General features: G+C 60.9%; 1 protein-coding gene across 2 annotated transcripts in view; it reads left to right on the top strand.

The window, feature by feature from the left end:
- PARP1 (poly(ADP-ribose) polymerase 1) overlaps positions 1-17641 on the top strand; it is a 38405-nt gene that overhangs the window by 13256 nt on the left and 7508 nt on the right. For both annotated transcript variants that reach the window (XM_042975881.1, XM_042975880.1), the window contains exons 4-14: positions 258-472; positions 2460-2559; positions 4216-4332; positions 4753-4929; positions 7476-7620; positions 8224-8364; positions 10450-10692; positions 10848-10916; positions 11132-11264; positions 12911-13106; positions 16336-16464. In XM_042975881.1, the coding sequence (XP_042831815.1) occupies positions 258-472; positions 2460-2559; positions 4216-4332; positions 4753-4929; positions 7476-7620; positions 8224-8364; positions 10450-10692; positions 10848-10916; positions 11132-11264; positions 12911-13106; positions 16336-16464 (1665 nt within the window). The remainder of the gene's footprint in view (positions 1-257; positions 473-2459; positions 2560-4215; positions 4333-4752; positions 4930-7475; positions 7621-8223; positions 8365-10449; positions 10693-10847; positions 10917-11131; positions 11265-12910; positions 13107-16335; positions 16465-17641) is intronic.

The raw sequence follows: 17641 nt of genomic DNA, 5'->3' as shown, positions 1-17641 counted from the left end.
TCTTTCTCTCTGCCCCTTCTTTGCTCACACTTGTCTCCTTTCCTCTTTGAAAAATAAATAAACATTAAAAAAGATTTTTTTTGATAAAAATAAAATGGGGCCGCCGAGGCTCGGGGTAACGCACAGTCCTCGGTGGCAGAAAACATTCAGACCTCACAGCGCCCCTGGCGTGGACCCGAGGCCCCGCCGGCCCTCGTCACCCCAGGCCCCTGGGTGGCCGGCCCTCTTCTTGGTACCACGTGCGTTTTTTCCTGCAGGGCCAGATTCGCTTGTCCAAGAAGATGCTGGACCCGGAGAAGCCCCAGCTGGGCATGATCGACCGCTGGTACCACCCAGACTGCTTTGTCAAGAACAGGGAGGAGCTGGGCTTCCGGCCCGAGTTCAGTGCCAGCCAGCTGAAAGGCTTCGGCCTCCTCACCCCGGAGGATAAAGAGACCCTGAAGAAGCAGCTCCCGGGAGTGAAGAATGAAGGGTGGGTGTGGGGCCGTGGGAGGCGCAGGGGAGGGGGGCTCGGGGAGACCACGCGGATTCCAGGCCACTCCCGTGCCTCCCTTTGCTGACGGTCGGCACGCAGGGGTACGGGATGATGGGCGGGGGCAGAGGACATGGGGACGTGCAGGGCGTTCCCCGCACGGGTCTGCTCCACAGACACCTGGGACCCTCTAGCCCTCCACCCCCACCCTGGCCCAAGAGAGGAAGGCTCTCCCGCCTAGGCCAGCCACCACGTTTCCTGTGACCCTTGCACAGCCCGCTCCCCGTCCCCGCAGCATTTGCGCCTGTGGACGTGGCCCAGTGTGTCTGGGTCTGATGATGGTGCCGGGAGGGGGGAGCAGATGGCACGTCCCCTGGTTCCATGCCGGGAGCGGCGTGGGCTTCCCGTGGTGCTAATGTCGGGACGGTAAGCCTGTCCCTGCCGATCCTGGGTGGCGCTCGTTCTTGCCCGTTCCGTCTGCTGATCCCTGCGCCCCAGGCACAGCGAGGGAGGCGTGGAGGGGCTACGCGTGGTGTGCGCCCTGCTCCCTGGACTGTGGCTGTGAGGATGGGGGTGACCCTGACCTCCCTGTCACCGAGCTGCTGTCCTGCGCCGTCTGGGGTCGTAACACACAAGTTCGTTGTGCAGCACACGCAGCCGTGGAGTATGTGAGAAAGGTGGGAAATCAGGGGTCAATAGTCCTCAGGACAGGGGTGCCTGGGGGGCTCGGTCAGTTGAGCATCTGGCTTCGGCTCAGGTCACGATCTCACAGTTCGTGGGTTCGAGCCCAGCGTCAGGCTCTGTGCTGACAGCTCGGAGCCTGGAGCCTGCTTCGGATTCTGTGTCTCCCTCCCTCTCTGCCCTCCCCCCTCTTGTGCTCTGCCTTTCTCTCAAAAATAAACATAAAAAAAAAAAAAGTTAAAGGACAGAATATCCACCTTGAAAGCTTTCCTACTAAAAAAGTCTGGTACAGGGGCGCCTGGGTGGCTCAGTTAAGCGTCTGACTTTGGCTCAGGTCATGATCTCACGGTTCGTGGGTTCGAGCTCCTCAGGTCACGATCTCCCAGTTCAGAGGTTCGAGCCCCGCGTCAGGCTGTGTGCTGACAGCTCAGAGCCTGGAGGCTGCTTCGGATTCTGTGTCTCCCTCTCTCTCTGCCCCACCCCTGCTCACACTCTGTCTCTCTCCCTCAAAAACGAACAAAACAAAAATTAAAAAAGTTCTCAGGACAGTGCAGCTCATGGTGCGGGCAGGGATGCTAAGCTCACATTTACGCTGTATCGCCACCCGGCCTCGACTGAGCCCTTGTGGTTCATCAGGCACTGTGCTGGGGGGGGCAGAGGGGGGGGGGGGCGTGTAGCCATCAGCACAGCCCCGGGAGTGGGTGGTGTCCTCTGCTTCGTGGATGACAGAAAATGCAAGGCTTTGAACTCAGGTCTGTGACAGCTGAAACTTAGCCACTGGGACTGCTCTGTTTTAGGGGGCTGATGGCGACCCCCCGTGCCTCCTTCAAGTCCGGTGACTGGTGACCAGCCACGATGGACCAGTTAGCAGTGCCGAGACCCCATTTGGGGTTTGAATGGCAGTGCAGTCCCACCTCTGAGAACAACCTGATGGCCTTAGGAGCAGCCCTCAGGCTCAGCCCCTTGGCCATCTGGCCCGTCGGTCCCTGCCAGAACTTGCCAGGCTGCTTCGTTTGTGCCAAGAGATACATGGGTTTTCGACATCAGATGGGGCCTGAGCCCTGGGTCCTTTACCAGCTATTCCAACAAGGCCCTGGGGTACCTGCAGCAGCAGAGTTCACCGTAAGGTGCATGAGGCCAGTTGCCAGTACCCCCTGGGCCTCCTGCGAGCGCCCGAGGGCAGTGAGTGAGCTGTGCTGTGATCGCGGCCGGCACGTGGCGTTACAGGGACGTGGAGGTCTTGCGTCCCCCGAGTCACTGGGTTCCAGGGCTCTGATGGCTCTCCTTCGTCCCGTGTCTCTTTCAGAAAGAGGAAAGGCGACGAGGTCGATGGGATGGATGAAGTGGCCAAGAAGAAATCTAAAAAGGAAAAGGACAAAGACAGTAAGCTCGAGAAGGCCCTCAAGGTGAGCTCCGAGCGGGGCGCCCGCACTCCTCATTCTCCGTTCTCTTCCCTCGTTCCAGGGATATGTGCGTACCGCTTCACCAGACCTCCAGGATTCCCCCACCCCTCACAGTTGTTAATAGCACGGCTTCCCCCCGGGGTCTCTTCCCTCCCCGCACGGGACACAGCGCTGTGCGCACTGGACCCGGGGGCCGCTGGCGAACGTTGCAGGTCGAGTGCCCGGCCCGGACAAGTGGCTGGAAGAGACACTCGCTCCCTGTTTCTCGAATGAACACCTCTTGTTTACAAGAGGGGTGGAAGGCGTGCTGTGAAAGGGGCAGGAACCACCTGTTAACTCCATAGCCGTTGGCAGATTTAGCTCTGTGTTGATGATGCGTGTGTTGAATCAGGGTAAAAATTATTGATGAGAAAATGCTGGGTGTTCGGGAAAACCAGGGAGAACTGTCAGTCCCGTTTTGGGAACGTGATTTCCATGAGCTGTCCGCTCGGCTCTGCTCTGAGCGTTTTTCCGTCCTGCCGGTGCGAGAAAGATGAGAAGCAGCATCTGATCTGGTTCCAGCCGCTTGATGAAAATCACCGGTTCGGTGCGATTGTCGATCAGTGAAACGATGTCTGTCGTGCGTGAATCTGGATGCGGTAGAGTTGGTTTTATTTCGCGTTTGCCCCCAGTGGGTTTGGCGTTTTCTTGAGTGCGGTCAGAGGGAAATCCGAATGTTCCCCAGCAGCCCCAGCCTCCGCGTCCTGGGCCAAGGAGGTGATGCAGTTCCTGCTTCCTCTGATGACGCTCATGCCCTCGTGTCCGTGGCTGGAGACACCGTTCTGGTGGCGCAGGGAGGGCAGGGACGGGAAAGCTGAGAGCAGGCGCTGATGTGTGTGGGAACACTTTGTTGGTGGAATTAAAGTCTTCCTCGCTTGGGGGGGCGCCTGGCTGGCTCAGGGGAGCATGTGATCTCGGGGTCGTGAGTTTGAGCCCCCGGTTGGATGGAGAGATTGCTTAAAGATAAAATCTTAAAAGGGAAAAAAACAAGTTAAAGTCCTCACTTGGTGCAGAGAGCGTCCCCATGGGGCGGCAGGGGCCGGCATTTTCACCTCTGGTCTGCAGGGGTGTGGTCTGCGGCCAAGAGGTGAACAGTTTGCCCGTGGCCCTAGCAGGGAGGAGGCTCGCCCCGCGCGCCCTGATGTGGGGAGGCTGGTGCCATCCTGGGCAGGGTGGTGGTGAGGATAAGCGAGACGTGGAGCGTAGGCACTGCGTGAATACGGCCCTGAGACTGAAAACTCCATTTCCCGAGTGTAGGTCTGTTCTGTGCGATCCGCTCGCCATCAAGGTGAGCGGGGGTGCTCGTCCCTACTCGCCTCCGGGTGGGAGAACACCCACCCCCGTCGTCCCTGAGGCGCGAATGTCGGGGCGGGGGGTGAGCCTGCCGCGCCCCGGCTCTTCCCCAAGGGAGTCGGTCCACGGGGGGCTGGTTCCAGGGACGGCTCCGGGTAGAAGCGGGATTCTCGGAGCGGGGCCGGGGCACTTCCCTGTCGCTGACGCCAGCTTGGAGGCGCGGCTCGGCTGATGCGCCAGGACGCCGCCGAGACCGAGCAGGGTGGGGGCCCCCAGTTGGGTCTCTGGACGGAGCCGGTCGCTCAGCCGCCTGGCTTTCGTCCGCAGGCCCAGAACGAGCTGATCTGGAACATCAAGGACGAGCTAAAGAAAGCGTGTTCGACAAATGACTTAAAAGAGCTGCTCATCTTCAACAAGCAGCAAGTGCCCTCCGGGGAGTCGGCGGTGAGCTGCCCTCTGCTCAGTGATCTCGGGGCGGTGGGGAGGGTCCACCGTCCACATGGCCGCCGTTTCCAGGGCTGCGAAGACTTTTCTATACATCACTCTGCGTCTAGGGTTTTGGGGAGACTGGAGTGGGCCGTGTGTCTGTCTGCCTTGTGCGTTCACACCACACACTTTGGCCCACGTGCCCGGGGCCTCCAGGTGTTGGGGGAGTGGAGCCGCCTCGTTTCCCCTGGTTTCCCCGCGGGCTCTGGGGACGCCCTGGCCCTCCCTTTACTCCTCAGCCACCCAGGGGTGGGGGCTGCGGCGTGTCACGTGGATACAGCAGTCCGAGCTCCCCCGGGAGCCCAGCGGCCGGGGGTCCGGAGGCGGGGGTGGGGGGGGGCGAGCCCTCCTCTCTGACCCGCTTCTTACCGGCTTCAGATCTTGGACCGAGTGGCCGACGGCATGGTGTTCGGGGCCCTCCTTCCCTGCGAGGAATGCTCGGGCCAACTGGTCTTCAAGAGCGACGCCTACTACTGTACCGGGGACGTCACTGCCTGGACCAAGTGTATGGTCAAGACACAGACACCCAGCCGGAAGGAGTGGGTGACTCCAAAGGTAAGGGGGGTGGTTCCCGAGCTTAGCCAGAAAAACAACCTCACCCCCGTCTGGGCTTGTCCACACCACACGTCCCCACGACTGGAGTACAGCGTTCCCCAGGCTCCTTCACGGCGAGGTCGTCCTCGCGGTCTGAGCGCAAGATGGCGTTGTCAGGTCCGTACGTTTGCACACCCCCAAGTCTTCTAACGGGAGGACAGTTCTGTCCGATTGTGTAAAACCCTCCTGCCAAGATACCTGCCGATGCGGTGCGGCCTCTGTGCTGGGCGCTGTTCTGGACGGGGTGGGGGGGGGCGGGGGACGGCAGATGCGTGGACGAGAGTTCCTTTTCCGGAGGCCACGTTCTTGTCTTAGTGCTGGGGGGGGGGGGGGGGGGGGTTGGGCCCAGAGTTCAAGTATCTCCTCTCGGTCTTGGTTGGTTGGTTGTTCTAATGGAGCTGCATATTCTCAATGCAAAAAACTCATCTGGGGCCCTCGGCTGGGACTCCCCATACCCGCAGACCCGCGCCAGCTGGCGCCCGGCCGCTGGGGCAGAGCAGTGGCGCCGCCACTGCCGGGGACCGGGCTTCGAGCCACGTCGGGTCATCTCGCTGCTGTGTGCACAGAGGCCCATGGGTGGACTCCGGAACCGTCCCCCGCACCCACGGCCCCCGAGCGCCGCTCACCCCTCCCCTGCCGTGGTTACAGCCCTGCCCCGCTCTGTCCTGTGTACTCGCTCTTGAGCGATTGCTCGAAATCAACTCTGATCTCGTTTCTCGCACCCTTAAAATCTTCTGGTGATTCCACAGGTCACGTGAAGCATTTTCCCGGTTTTCTGAGTGTGCAAGTACTGCACACCCGCCTGTGGTATTCGTGTTCCTTTTACTATCTTTGAGGAAACAATAAGGCTGTAAGGACAGGAACTAGTTTGTGTTTTATATGCCAATTGCGCGGCGTTTGTTCATTTCTTTTAAGTTTATTTAACTGGGGAGAGACAGAGACCCCCTGAGTGGAGGAGGGGCAGAGAGAGAATATCCCAGGCAGACTCCACACTGTCAGCTCAGAGCCACTGCAGGACCCGAACTTGGAGCCGTGAGGTCACGACCGGAGCCGAAATCCAGTGTCTTACTCTTAACTAACAGAGCCACCGAAGCGCCCCTCTGTCTCTATTTTTGGAGGGTTAGTTTTCGAAGCCACCTGCACGTGTAAGACGTGTTTTCAGGCCGACGGTACTTGCCGCCTGTGCGGAGTCACGGAGTCACGGAGCCGAGTGAGACCGCAGCCCGAGGGCCGCGGCCAGAGTCGAGGGCGCCTCCGTAGCTCGGCCCTCCGGGGTTGCCCAGGACCCGCCTGGCTCCCTGGGCCTTCTGCGGCCTCTCCGCTGCCCTTGTCCCCCTCGAGTACCGTTCCCCCCGCCCCCGCACGCACACGCGCTTCCACGAAGTCTTCAGCCCCCGGCAGTAGGGAACCGAGCACGCCACGTTCCCCGAGCCCCACAGCGCGCCGGCCACGAGGCTTTGCGTGCGCCCTGCTTTCTCGGCCCTGGCTGCCTAAGCGGGTCACCGCCTCCGAGGAGCCCGCCTTCCCAGAGCTCCTGTGTGGGTCACGTTGGCCTCGGTGGTAGAGCTCAGCTCCCGTGTTAAAGTTCCCCTTCAGGCACCTGGCCCGGTCAAGACCGACCTTCTTGCTCGGCGGGAGAAACGGTCTTTAGAACGTCGCTGTCAGACGTGGCATGCCGGGTGCCCGGTGTGTGGGAGCCGGTCTGCGTCCTCTCTTGTCCGCGGGCGTTCACTGAACCCGGGGGTAGCAGGGACAGGCCCTTGAGCGAGTGACGCAGGAGCGCGGCCGCTGTAAGTCGCCCGGGATGGAGACGGACCGTGCTTGGGACAGGGTCCGTGGGGACACTGTCATCGGGCTCTCTGTGGCCACGGTCCCTTCTCTTGTTGTTTTTTAGTATGTATTTTGAGAGAGTGCGCGGGGGAGGGGCACAGAGAGAGTCCCAAGCAGGCTCCGTACTGTCAGCTCGGCACCCGACTCAGAGCTCGATACCGCGAACCGTGAGATAGATCATGACCTGAGCCAACGTCAAAAGTCCGATGCTCAACCCCCGAGCCCCCCCTCCCCGGGTGCCCCGGCCTCGTTCCTTCCTAGGAAGGGAGGGGAATTGCCTGATTTCCTCTCAGGAAGTAATCTCTTTCCCAGTGTGGACGGTCCCCGTAGGCTTTCCGTCGGGAGAGGGGCATGTGACCCTTGAGGGGCCGCTTGAGGGTGAGGCTCCAGCAGTGGGCCCCCCGACCACACGGTCAGCTGATGGGGGAGGGGTTCGCGTTTCGTGTTTTATTTAAGGAAACCGCTTACGGCGTCCGCGTGGAAGCGCCAGAAGCCAGTGCCGTATTTGCGATAACTGTGTACTTCATGCCGGAAGCCTCACGTCTCCTAGGTCGCTCCTTGCTGCGAGAGGGGAAAAAAAATTTTGCTTCGTTTAGACGAACCGAATCCCCTTTGTTCTGTCGGGTGGTGGTTTCGAGGGAGAACCGGTTTCTTAGCTGAACCTTACATGATTTCAGGAATTCCGAGAAATCTCTTATCTCAAAAAACTGAAGATCAAAAAACAGGACCGAATATTTCCACCCGAGACCGGAGCCCCGGCGCCGGCACCCCCACCCTCCGCGGCCTCGGCGCCCACCGGCGTGAACAGCTCCGCCCCGTCAGGTACAGCCGGGGCGGCGTCGGGGAGGGTCCCCGGGTCCCCTGGGTGCTCTGCCGGCCTGCTCCCCTCCGCACAAGGGGGACGCTCGGGAGGGGCGCCCTAGGGAAGGCCGGGCCGGCACCGCCTCGCACAACCGCCCCAGCCCTGTCTGGGGCTTCCCATTCTGGGGTCTGTGCCGGACACCCGAAGCGTGGGAGGGTTACTTCCCTCGGTGTCGCGCGGGCCGAGCTTTGAGTGAGCATCCTTGACGGGGCTGCTTTGTCCCGTGGGGTTAATGAGTGTCGTGTAAGAAGCTGCGGTTTCAGACGTGAAGTGGGAGAAGCAGAAAAGTAGTTGGGGGCCCGTGTGGTCCCACCGCCAGCCTCCTGGGCCCTTGTCCCCGCACAGTCTCGCTGGTCTGCCCCGGGGGCGGTGCGGGGGGAGGGGCAGCGTCCTGTGGCTGCCCCCCTCGCCTCGTGTTCTGTCCTCCGCTTCCCTGCCGGCCCTGGGCCTCTGCCTTCACGGACTCTGCCCTTGGGGGATGCTGACCAGGGGGGAGCCCGGGCTGTCCGGTCCCCCCCCCCCCACCCCGGGACCTTGCCACCTGACGACAGCGTCCCTTCCAGATAAGCCGCTGTCCAACATGAAAATCCTGACTCTGGGGAAGCTGTCCCGGAACAAGGATGAGATGAAGGCCACGATCGAGAAACTCGGGGGAAAGCTGACAGGCACGGCCAGCAAGGCATCCCTGTGCATCAGCACCAAAAGTGAGTTCGATCCTGATGTGGGGCGGGTGTGCACGCACCTCCTGAGGCTTCGGGAACGGTGGTGAGGCGGTGCGGGGAGCAGGGAGGGGTGAGGTGCAGGGCCGCACGGGGCACTCGGAGTTGGCTCTCTTTGCTCAGCACTGTTGTCGAGGTGGAGGGAAGCCAGCGTGGGTGCTTGGCGAAGCTGGAGTGGGGTCATGTGCGTGTTTGCGGGCCTTCTGTCCCGGCCGTGGGCTGCCGGCTGCCCTTTGCCGGCCTGGGACCCTCCCCCGGGGGACTCTGATGGCCTCGGTGCAGCCCCGGCCGCTGTCAGCTCCTAGTAGCGACCGCTCAGATAGGCTCGCATTTGAGAGCGAGGCTGGGACGGCGCTGAACGACGGGGGCCGCCCCTCGAGAGCAGGAGAGGTTCTTGTCCGTCCACCGGCTGGAACCCCAGGGAGGCAAGGGGAAGAAATGGGGTGTCCTGAGTGAAAGAACGAGGTAAAGCCTCGGAGGAAGTCTCGACGAAAGGGAGGTGAGCAATTCGCCTGGTCAGCGGTTCAAGATTAGGGTCTAAGGTGCTCGCTGAACTGGGAGAAGAGTGGGTGAAGCAGGGATAACGCTCGAAAGTACTGAACGGAAGTCACCGAACTGCAGGAGGCCGTATCTGAACAGAAAGGTAGTTCGCGGGCTCGGCGTCTGAGTCTGTGAAGCAGACAGGACCGTGGAGCTCAGAGCGGCGGAAAGAAAGGAAAACCAGGAAAGATGGCGTGAGGGACGGCAGAGTGTCATCGGAAGGACTCAGGGCGCATTAGAGGCTCCCAGAAGGAGACCGAGAGAAAGGGACAGATCTTTTTGTGAGTAGGCTTCTTGCCCAGCGCGGAGCCCAACGTGGGGCTTGGATTCGAGAGCCGGAAGTGTCACTGGCTAATTCACCCCGATGCCCCGAAAGAGGCGGAAATCTTTCTCGAAGAAATAATGGCTGAAAACTTCTCTGATCAGGGGAAGGAAACCGACATCCAGACCAGAGGGTCCAGAGACGAACCCAGAGAGACCCACACCGAGACTCATTCTAGTTAACGTGGCAGAAGTTAAAGACAGGACGCGAGAAGCTTCCAGAGAGAGCATTTTGTGTGCAGGGGAGCCCCGTGGGATCCTCAGCTCCTACCCAGGGCAGTACAGACGCACGGGTTCCCTGTCAAAACCCGAGGGGTGTTTTTCACAGAAATGGAGCAGACGGTCCTAAAATTTGTGTGGAACCACCAAGGACCCCAGAGAGCCAGAGCAGTCTTGAGAGAAGGACGAGACTGGAGGCATCACGCTCCTCGCTTTCAGGCTGTCCCGCGTGGTAGGGAGCTGGAGGAAGCAAGACCACGCAGGGCCGGCCTGAAACCTCACAGAGGTCGGTCAGCGGAGCAGACCGGGGAGCCCGGCGGTAAACCTGGCGTAAAGGGTCGATCCACCTACAACAGAGGAGCCGAGACGACCCAACGGGAAGGCTGGATCCCCAGCTCGCCCCACTCACAAAAATCTCCGAGTGGATCACAGACCTGGCTTCCCTCACCTCCGTCTTGTTCAATGGCTCGTCTCCTCCACTTCTCTGTTCGAGTCGGGAGAAACAGCCGAGGCGTTAGTGGGACGCAGACGACCGCGCGTGTTTACGGTGTCGTGAGGCCCGAGGCCATACGCGTCTTCGAAGGAAACCCAGGCGGTGAGCTCGGGTCTTGGCGTCGGCCTTGGTGACGGTTCTCTTCCTCCTGACGCCAGACGCAGAAACGAACCAGCGGGACTAGTGGAACTAAAAAGCCTCTGTGCGTACGGGAAACCGGGACGGAATGCGGGGGCCCCCGCAGAACGGGAAGTGACCCGAGTCCCGCGCGTGGCCCGGTGCGTGGCGGTGTGCTGGGTGATGCGCTGGGGGAGGGCGGCCCGGCAGAGACGGGCTCGGGGTTCCTTGCCCGGTTGTGGCGCTGCCGACCGCGGCCCCGAGCGCTAGGCGACGAGGGCGGGGCCGCGGTGCCCGTGTCGGAGGCTCGGGCTCCGTCGACCGCGGCGTCGTGCGTGTCCCCGCTGACGCCTCGGCTGTTTCTCCCCCGACTTGAACAGAGGAGGTGGAGAAGATGAGCAAGAAGATGGAGGAGGTGAGGGAAGCCGGCGTCCGCGTGGTGTCTGAGGACTTCCTCCAGGACGCGTCCGCCTCCGCCAGCAGCCTGCAGGATTTGCTCTCGGCCCATGTCCTGGCCCCCTGGGGGGCCGACGTGAAGGCGGAGCCCGTGGAGGCCGCGGCCCCCAAAGGGAAGTCGGGGGCCGCACTGCCCAAGAAGAGCAAGGGCCCCGCCAAGGAGGAAGGTGAGGCTTCCCGGGCCCCTGGGTGCCCTCGCCCCCATCCCCGCCCCCGTGGCCCCATCTCCTTCCCGCCCCCACCCCTCGCCCCGCCCTGCCCTGCCCCTGCCGCCTCCCGGGCAGTTTTTATTCGTGCTTGAACCTTTATGTCCCTTTCCAAGGCGTCAACAAATCTGAGAAGAGAATGAAGTTAACCCTTAAAGGTGGCGCCGCCGTCGATCCCGATTCTGGTGAGCGTGAGCGGGTGGGAGGGCGGGAGGCCGGGCTGGGCCACGTGGCACCTGGGCCCTCCTGTCTCCTCGGGCTCCCCCGATCCTGAGGACACCTGTGTTTCATGGGGGGCCTCCTGAAGGCGGTGGGTGTGAACCCCACACCCGCAGACCCTCTTCTCCCCGCGCGCTTCAGCCCCTCGGAGACAAAAGCAGGCGCCTCCCCTCCATGACAGGTCTGGAACATTCTGCGCACGTCCTGGAGAAAGGCGGGAAGGTGTTCAGCGCCACCCTCGGCCTGGTGGACATCGTGAAGGGAACCAACTCCTATTACAAGCTGCAGCTGTTGGAGGACGACAAGGAAAGCAGGTGTGTCCTGGGGACGGGACAGAGGCCCTGTGGGGACTGCGGAGCCGGCCTGCTCGCCGAGAGCACTGGTGTGGCGAGGCCTTCAGTGGGAGGGAAGCCACCGTCGCCCCAGACAGCCTGGCCCCTCAGCGTCCGGCCCCCGACTTCAGGGGACGAGCTGGCACTCCCATCTCCCAAGACTTCTCACGGCCCCTCAAAGATTCCCGAGTCCTGATCCCTTTACATGCACTTGAAACCTTCTTGAAGCAGGTAAAGTTGAGCAAGAACCGAACTCGCTCCTTTTTTTTTTTCTTAAGGTTCATTTATTTTGAGAGAAAGAGCGGGTGCACGCAGGGGAGGGGCAGAGAGGGACAGAGAGAGTCCCAGGCAGCGTCCTTGCCGTCCACGCAGAACCTGACAAGGGGCTCGAACTCGCAAACTGTGAGATCGCGACCCGAGCCGAAACGAAGGTTCGGACGTGCAACCGGCTGAGCCCCCAGGCGCCCCACGAACTTCCTTGTATCGTGTTCCTTAAAACCCCTGGTTGCTCTCGGGGGTCAGCTTCACTGTCCTTACTAGCACATGGACGCCGTTGACCCCCGGCGCTCCAGGGGGCCTGGAAGCTTTGCTGGTTGAGAGGCAGGCCCTGTGATCACAGCGACCCCGGGCCAGTTCAGCCAGCCCCTAGTGCATCTTGGCCGGCGTCTGTCTGGCGGCCCGAGGGCTCGGCGTCTCCCCGTCGTTCCCGCTTTCATCAGAGCTCTCGCCCACCAAGTGAATCCCAAAGTGACCCTGAGAGAGACCAGTGGGCTCCTTAGATCTTCTGAAGAAATGAGCCCCACGTCACGTGGCTTCCCACCTCCCCTGGTGGACGTGTTTTTCTGGTGGCCCAGATTCACTGGGGCTCACAGTGAAGGGGCCACGTGGGCTGTTGGGTCGGGACGGCTTTTCAGGACAGCTCAGTATAGCGCCTCCCAAGCGTTTCCAGGGAAAGAAACGGAGCAGAGGATGAATTTCTCTGCCTTTGGGCCACAGCCCAGAAAACTGCCAGGAAGCCCCAAGTTTTCTTTGAATTCTTTGGTTTTGTTTTGAAAGCACATACGAATCTTGTGTTTGGGGTTCTGATTACGTCTTTGTATGTCGTGATGTAAAAGTTAGGTCACGTGTTCTTTCCCCTGAGGATAGTTAAGTCCCCCAGAGGTAAGCGGCGCACCTAGGGGACCCAGTGCCGTGTACCCCGGTTGACGTGGAAACGGAGAGGGGTGGTCAGGTCTGTAGGCTCGGCCGGCTTGCCCCCGTCATCCCCCACGTGCCGTCCCATCCGAGCCCAGCGGTCCCAGTATCTTCGGGCGCGTCGGCAGCGGTTGCGTCTGTCGAGCCGCAGGACTCCCCGCCAAAGCTTGTTGTGTTTCTCTGAGGAGCAAAACCGGGCGTTTTATGTAAAAGTTGGTAAAGCCCGGGGTTTGCTCCACAAGCTTGGCTGCCAGATGCAAGTGTTTAAACTTCTAATTCTCAGTTGCATAAAACGTAAAGGTGCTTTGTTGTAATAGTTCCCTTTACTTCTCCGTGTCGTTTCCCGCCCAAGCAGGACGGCAGGGAAGGGGAGACCCCTGAGTGTGAGTGGCTGACCCACAGGTCTGTCTGATCTCCCCCCACCCCCGCCCCAGGTACTGGATATTCAGGTCCTGGGGCCGCGTGGGCACCGTGATTGGCAGCAACAAGCTGGAGCAGGTGCCGTCCAAGGATGGTGCCATCGAGCACTTTATGAAATTATACGAGGAGAAGACCGGCAACGCCTGGCAGGCCAAAACCTTCACGAAGTTTCCCAAAAAGTTCTACCCTCTGGAGATCGACTACGGCCAGGTAATCGCGGAAGATCCGGCGCCGTCTGGTTGTAGCGAGAGGGAGGGACGCCCCGGGCGGGTGGCATCGTCACTGGGGAGTGCTGCCGGACGCTCAGAGTGAACACAGGCCCTTCCCAAACGATCAAGAGGGGGGAGCGCTCCCCAACGGAGCGACGCGGCCAGCGTCACATGGAGAGCAGAACAGACGAAGACGTCGCCAGGAAACGCCAAAAGCCCTGCGAGCGTGAGCGCGGCACGCTCACCGGCGCGGGAGGGCTCGTGCGGCACCCCGAGTGGGACCGGCCCCCGGGAACGGGAGGTCAGGGCAGCGCGCGCAGACGGGCGGACCGCAGAGGGATCAGACGGGTCGGGGCATGCGGTCGCGTTAGTAGTCACAGAAGAAGCATCTGCTAAAACCCAGCAGCCGTTCGAGGGTGAGGTGGAGCCTAGGTGAGGACGGCGTGGCCTTCGAGATTGCGGGTGTGGCTTCTGTCGCGTGACCTGGCTTAGGTTCCAGGTAGAATTACAGTGACTTGGGCTCTGCTGGGTCATGGTTTGGGCCCCACGTTATCTCCTGACGGTTTCTGTCGTGTGTTGGTAGCTCACCTGTTCGGTCACCGGAGAGTCTTCTGTTATGCCTTCCTTGGTAGTTTGTGGACATCTGGACCTTCGTTCTGGCAAAATGCCTTACCCTGTTTTTTATGCAGAAATCTGTTACGCTTGATCCTTGGCCAGCATGGGGGTCTCGGGGCACAGCGCGGTCTGCCAGTGCGGTCACGATCCACGTGAAGTTTGTGTTTATTTTGAGAGAGAGAGAGCCTGCCCTCACACGCGGGGGAGGGGTAGAGGGGGGAGACAATCCCAAGCAGGCTCCGCTCTGTCAGCGCAGAGCCCAGTGTGGGGTCCGAACTCACGAACTGTGAGATCATGACCCGAGCTGAGATCAGGCGTCAGACACTTGACCGACTTGACCACCCAGGCACCCCAAGGGTCAGCTGCACTTTTAAAGGAAAGACGTTTGTTTTCACAGAAGGAAAGATTTATGGATAAGTAGAGATTTTGATTCCCAGCCTTTGAGGCCTGAAGTGTCTCAGATGGGAGCTCTCTAGCTTAGAGAGTGCCATGAGCTCTCATCATTAAAAATAGAATTTAGCGGAGCCTGGCAGGCTCAGTCTGTGGGGCGTGTGACTCTTGATCTTGGGGTTATGAGTTCGAGCCTCACGTTGAGTGTGGAGATTACAATCAAATATCTTTATTAGAATTAAACTGGTGTGTCGCGTTGAGGTTGAGATCGCAGAGATCGTCTGACTTGGCAGTGCCCCCTACTGGTTAATTTTCCTGGTTTCAAAAATACATTTTAGAAATTTTTGAGAATGACGAAGATACAAAAAAATCACGATCGCCCAGAATTAAGTGCAGTTAAGGTCACGGTGTATGTCTTCCGTGCTCCCCTCCCTCCATGGGCACTTGTCCCCACCAGAAAATTGGAGCCTTGCCTTGCCAGCTGTGCTGAGACCACCCACTCCTTCCCTGGACAGACCTGGAGCGTTTCCCCGCTGTCCAGATGCACGACCACGTTGTACCTGTCTCAGTAGCTGCGTTTTGTTTGTTTCATTTAGAGAGAGAGAGAAGCTCGCATGGGGGGAGGGGGGAGGGGGCCAGGGAGAGCAAGCGGGGGAGGACAAAGAGAGAGAGGGGATACCAAGAGAGAGAGTCCCAAGCAGGCTCCAGGCTGGCAGCGTAGAGCCAGTGTGGGGCTCGATCCCACGACCTTGAGATCATGACCTGAGCAGAGATCAAGAGTCAGACGCTTGGGGCGCCTGGGTGGCGCAGTCGGTTAAGCGTCCGACTTCAGCCAGGTCACGATCTTGCGGTCCGTGAGTTCGAGCCCCGCGTCGGGCTCTGGGCTGATGGCTCGGAGCCTGGAGCCTGTTTCCGATTCTGTGTCTCCCTCTCTCTCTGCCCCTCCCCCGTTCATGCTCTGTCTCTCTCTGTCCCAAAAATAAATAAAAAACGTTGAAAAAAAAATTAAAAAAAAAAAAAAAGAGCCAGACGCTTAACCGACTGAGCCACCCAGGCACACTGCCCCCAGTCCCCCGCCCAGTAGCGATGTTTTAAAAAGCAAAAAGAAACTGTAAAACTAATTTCAGTACTTTATTTTCCTTTTGTTTTTCTTCCTTTTTTCTTTTGAAACTAAAGTTCTGAAATTCGCTGTATTTTTAGCCCTTGCAGCCTGTCTCTGCTCCGACTGAGTACATTTCAGAGCCAGCAGCTACTGAACGAGGCCGCGCTGATCTAGAGCAGCGTCTGTTGAGGCCGCGCAGGTGGTCAGAGGTCACAGTTTATAGGCTGCGAATCGCCTGTAACTGCGCGAACATTTACATAAACGTTTCTGTGGTTCCCGTCGGTGGCGGAGGCACAGGGTTACAGAGTAAATGCAGATAAATAAGGCTTCTAACGCGTTGCCGGTTTGCTTTCTGGTGAAGTTACGAGTGCAGGAAGTGCGGATCCGCCGTGTGTGGACAGCAGCGGCCAGGAGCAGGAACACAACGCGGATGACGCGGATTCCAGGACCGGTGTCCGGTGCCAGTTAGGCTCACTCAGATACTAGGGACACCGTGACGGACAGGGCGCGCGGTCCCTGCCCTCATTCGAAAGCGACGAGCGTTCGGGCGCTCTCCGTGCAGCGTGGTGTTGACTTAGCCCGGGTTCTCCAGGCTTTGTGCGGGAGTAAAGCTTTGTGCCCTTAGCTTCTCGGGAAGTGCGACCCCGCGGAGCGGGGGTGAGGCGGGGAGGGCGGAGGGTTCATGCAGGAGTGGGTCTGCGAGCGTGATCCTCGGGGACTGCGTGGGAGGCTGTAGGCGCTCAGCCCTGGGGTTCGGCAGCGTAAGGGGGGGGAGCACTGGTCCGGTGTCCCCTTGGCCTGCGGCGGGCCCCGGGCAGGTTCCCGGGTGGGAGGTGACGAGTAGGAAGGGGTGAGGGCACCAGGGGGGCGCGTGTGCCTGCGGGTCAGGCTGCGCGGAGCTGGGTGCCGCCGCGGTGGTCGGAGGAAGGGTCTAGAGCGGCCGTAGGGACTTAGGGGCGCGTGGGGGGCATCCGATCCCGGTGCTCCCGCCGCGGCCCTCCCCACGCCGTGGTTTCCACGCCCTTGGTGCTCGGATCCCGCCACCTCTGTCTGCGGCTCGGACGCCACCGCCGCTCCTCTTGGCTTGTCGCCTGGGGTCTCTCACCGGTCCTCTTCCCTCCAGGACGAAGAGGCGGTAAAGAAGCTGACGGTGAACCCCGGCACCAAGTCCAAGCTCCCCAAGCCGGTGCAGGACCTCATTACGATGATCTTCGACGTGGAGAGCATGAAGAAAGCCATGGTGGAGTACGAGGTGACCGCGCCTTTCTTTGATCTGCCTTTGCCCCTGGCGCCGGGAGTCTGACGCCGGGTCGGAGCTCGCAGGCTGGTACGCAGGGGCTGGCGCGGGGCTCCGGGGCATTCGTGTCGGGAGCCCGGCCCTCAGCCCGAGGCCGACCCGGGGCCGCTGGTGCTCCTGAGATGGTTGACTTGCCGTGAGGCCTGTGGTATGTAGGGAGCCGACCCTGGGCCCCGTCCCCTCGCGCCAGGCCCCTCGATGCCGAGCACGCTTGTCCTGCGAGCCCGGGGTGCGTCTGCTTACGGCGAAAGAATCGGGCAGTACTGAGGAGGCTGGAGAACTTTCCGCGGGTGCCACCGGACAGAACTCCTCCTGTTTCTAAGAAGAGGGCAGGGGTGGGTCTGCCGTGTTCCCGCTGCCCGGGGCAGGGCCGGGGGCTCTGGGGGTGCGGCCCGGTGTCCCCGTTCGTTCTCCAGCCTGGCTCCGCTTTGCCCCGGGGGTGAGCACGGATCCCCTTGTGGGGCTCGGCCCAGCGGCTGTTCGAGAACGCGTCTCGTTCTCCTGGAGGTTCCTCGGTGGGTTTGCCAGCGGCCAGGCTGTGCTGTCCTGTTCCCGTAGACCCCCGAGCCGCCTTCTGTCAGGATGGCCAGCCAGCGTGGCGGCTTGGGGACAGGCTCACGGGGTCAGGGGTGCATGAGGAGGAGCGAGGAGGCACCCAGGGAAGAGGGTCTTGTCTCCGTTTGTTTAATGTTTTAAAAGAAGCGCCCCGTGGGTCATTTCTGGCTCCCTGTGCTCTGGTTCGTGGGATTTCTCGACTCCGGGCAGAACAGGCATCTACCTGGGAAAAGCCGGTTTGGGGCTGGCTTTCTCTCACACGGGAGACTCAGTTTCTCAGGAAGAACAGAGCCCCTGGTGGGGAGAGAGCCCGTGGGGAGCGTGTGGGGAGTGGGGGGCCCGCATGGGATAGGGTCCCAGGTAGATGGGAAAACGTGGTGGCCTGGGAGCTCTGTCCCGGGGGGCCCGCCTTCGTGTCCCCTGTGGCTCGCTGTCCTGGCCGGGTCGGTAGGGCTGGGCCCCCGGTTTCTCTCGTCCCCACGGCCGGGGTGTAGGTTTTGAGGGGTGCAGGCCAGGAGACCGGTCTCTTCAGATGAGCACCAGGGCCCCGTGGTCGGGGTGCCGCTCGCTTCAGAGA

Source organism: Panthera tigris, chromosome F3 (genome assembly GCF_018350195.1).
Source record: "Panthera tigris isolate Pti1 chromosome F3, P.tigris_Pti1_mat1.1, whole genome shotgun sequence".
Taxonomy (NCBI): Eukaryota; Metazoa; Chordata; class Mammalia; order Carnivora; family Felidae; genus Panthera; species Panthera tigris.
This window is presented reverse-complemented; position numbering and strand designations above follow the sequence as displayed.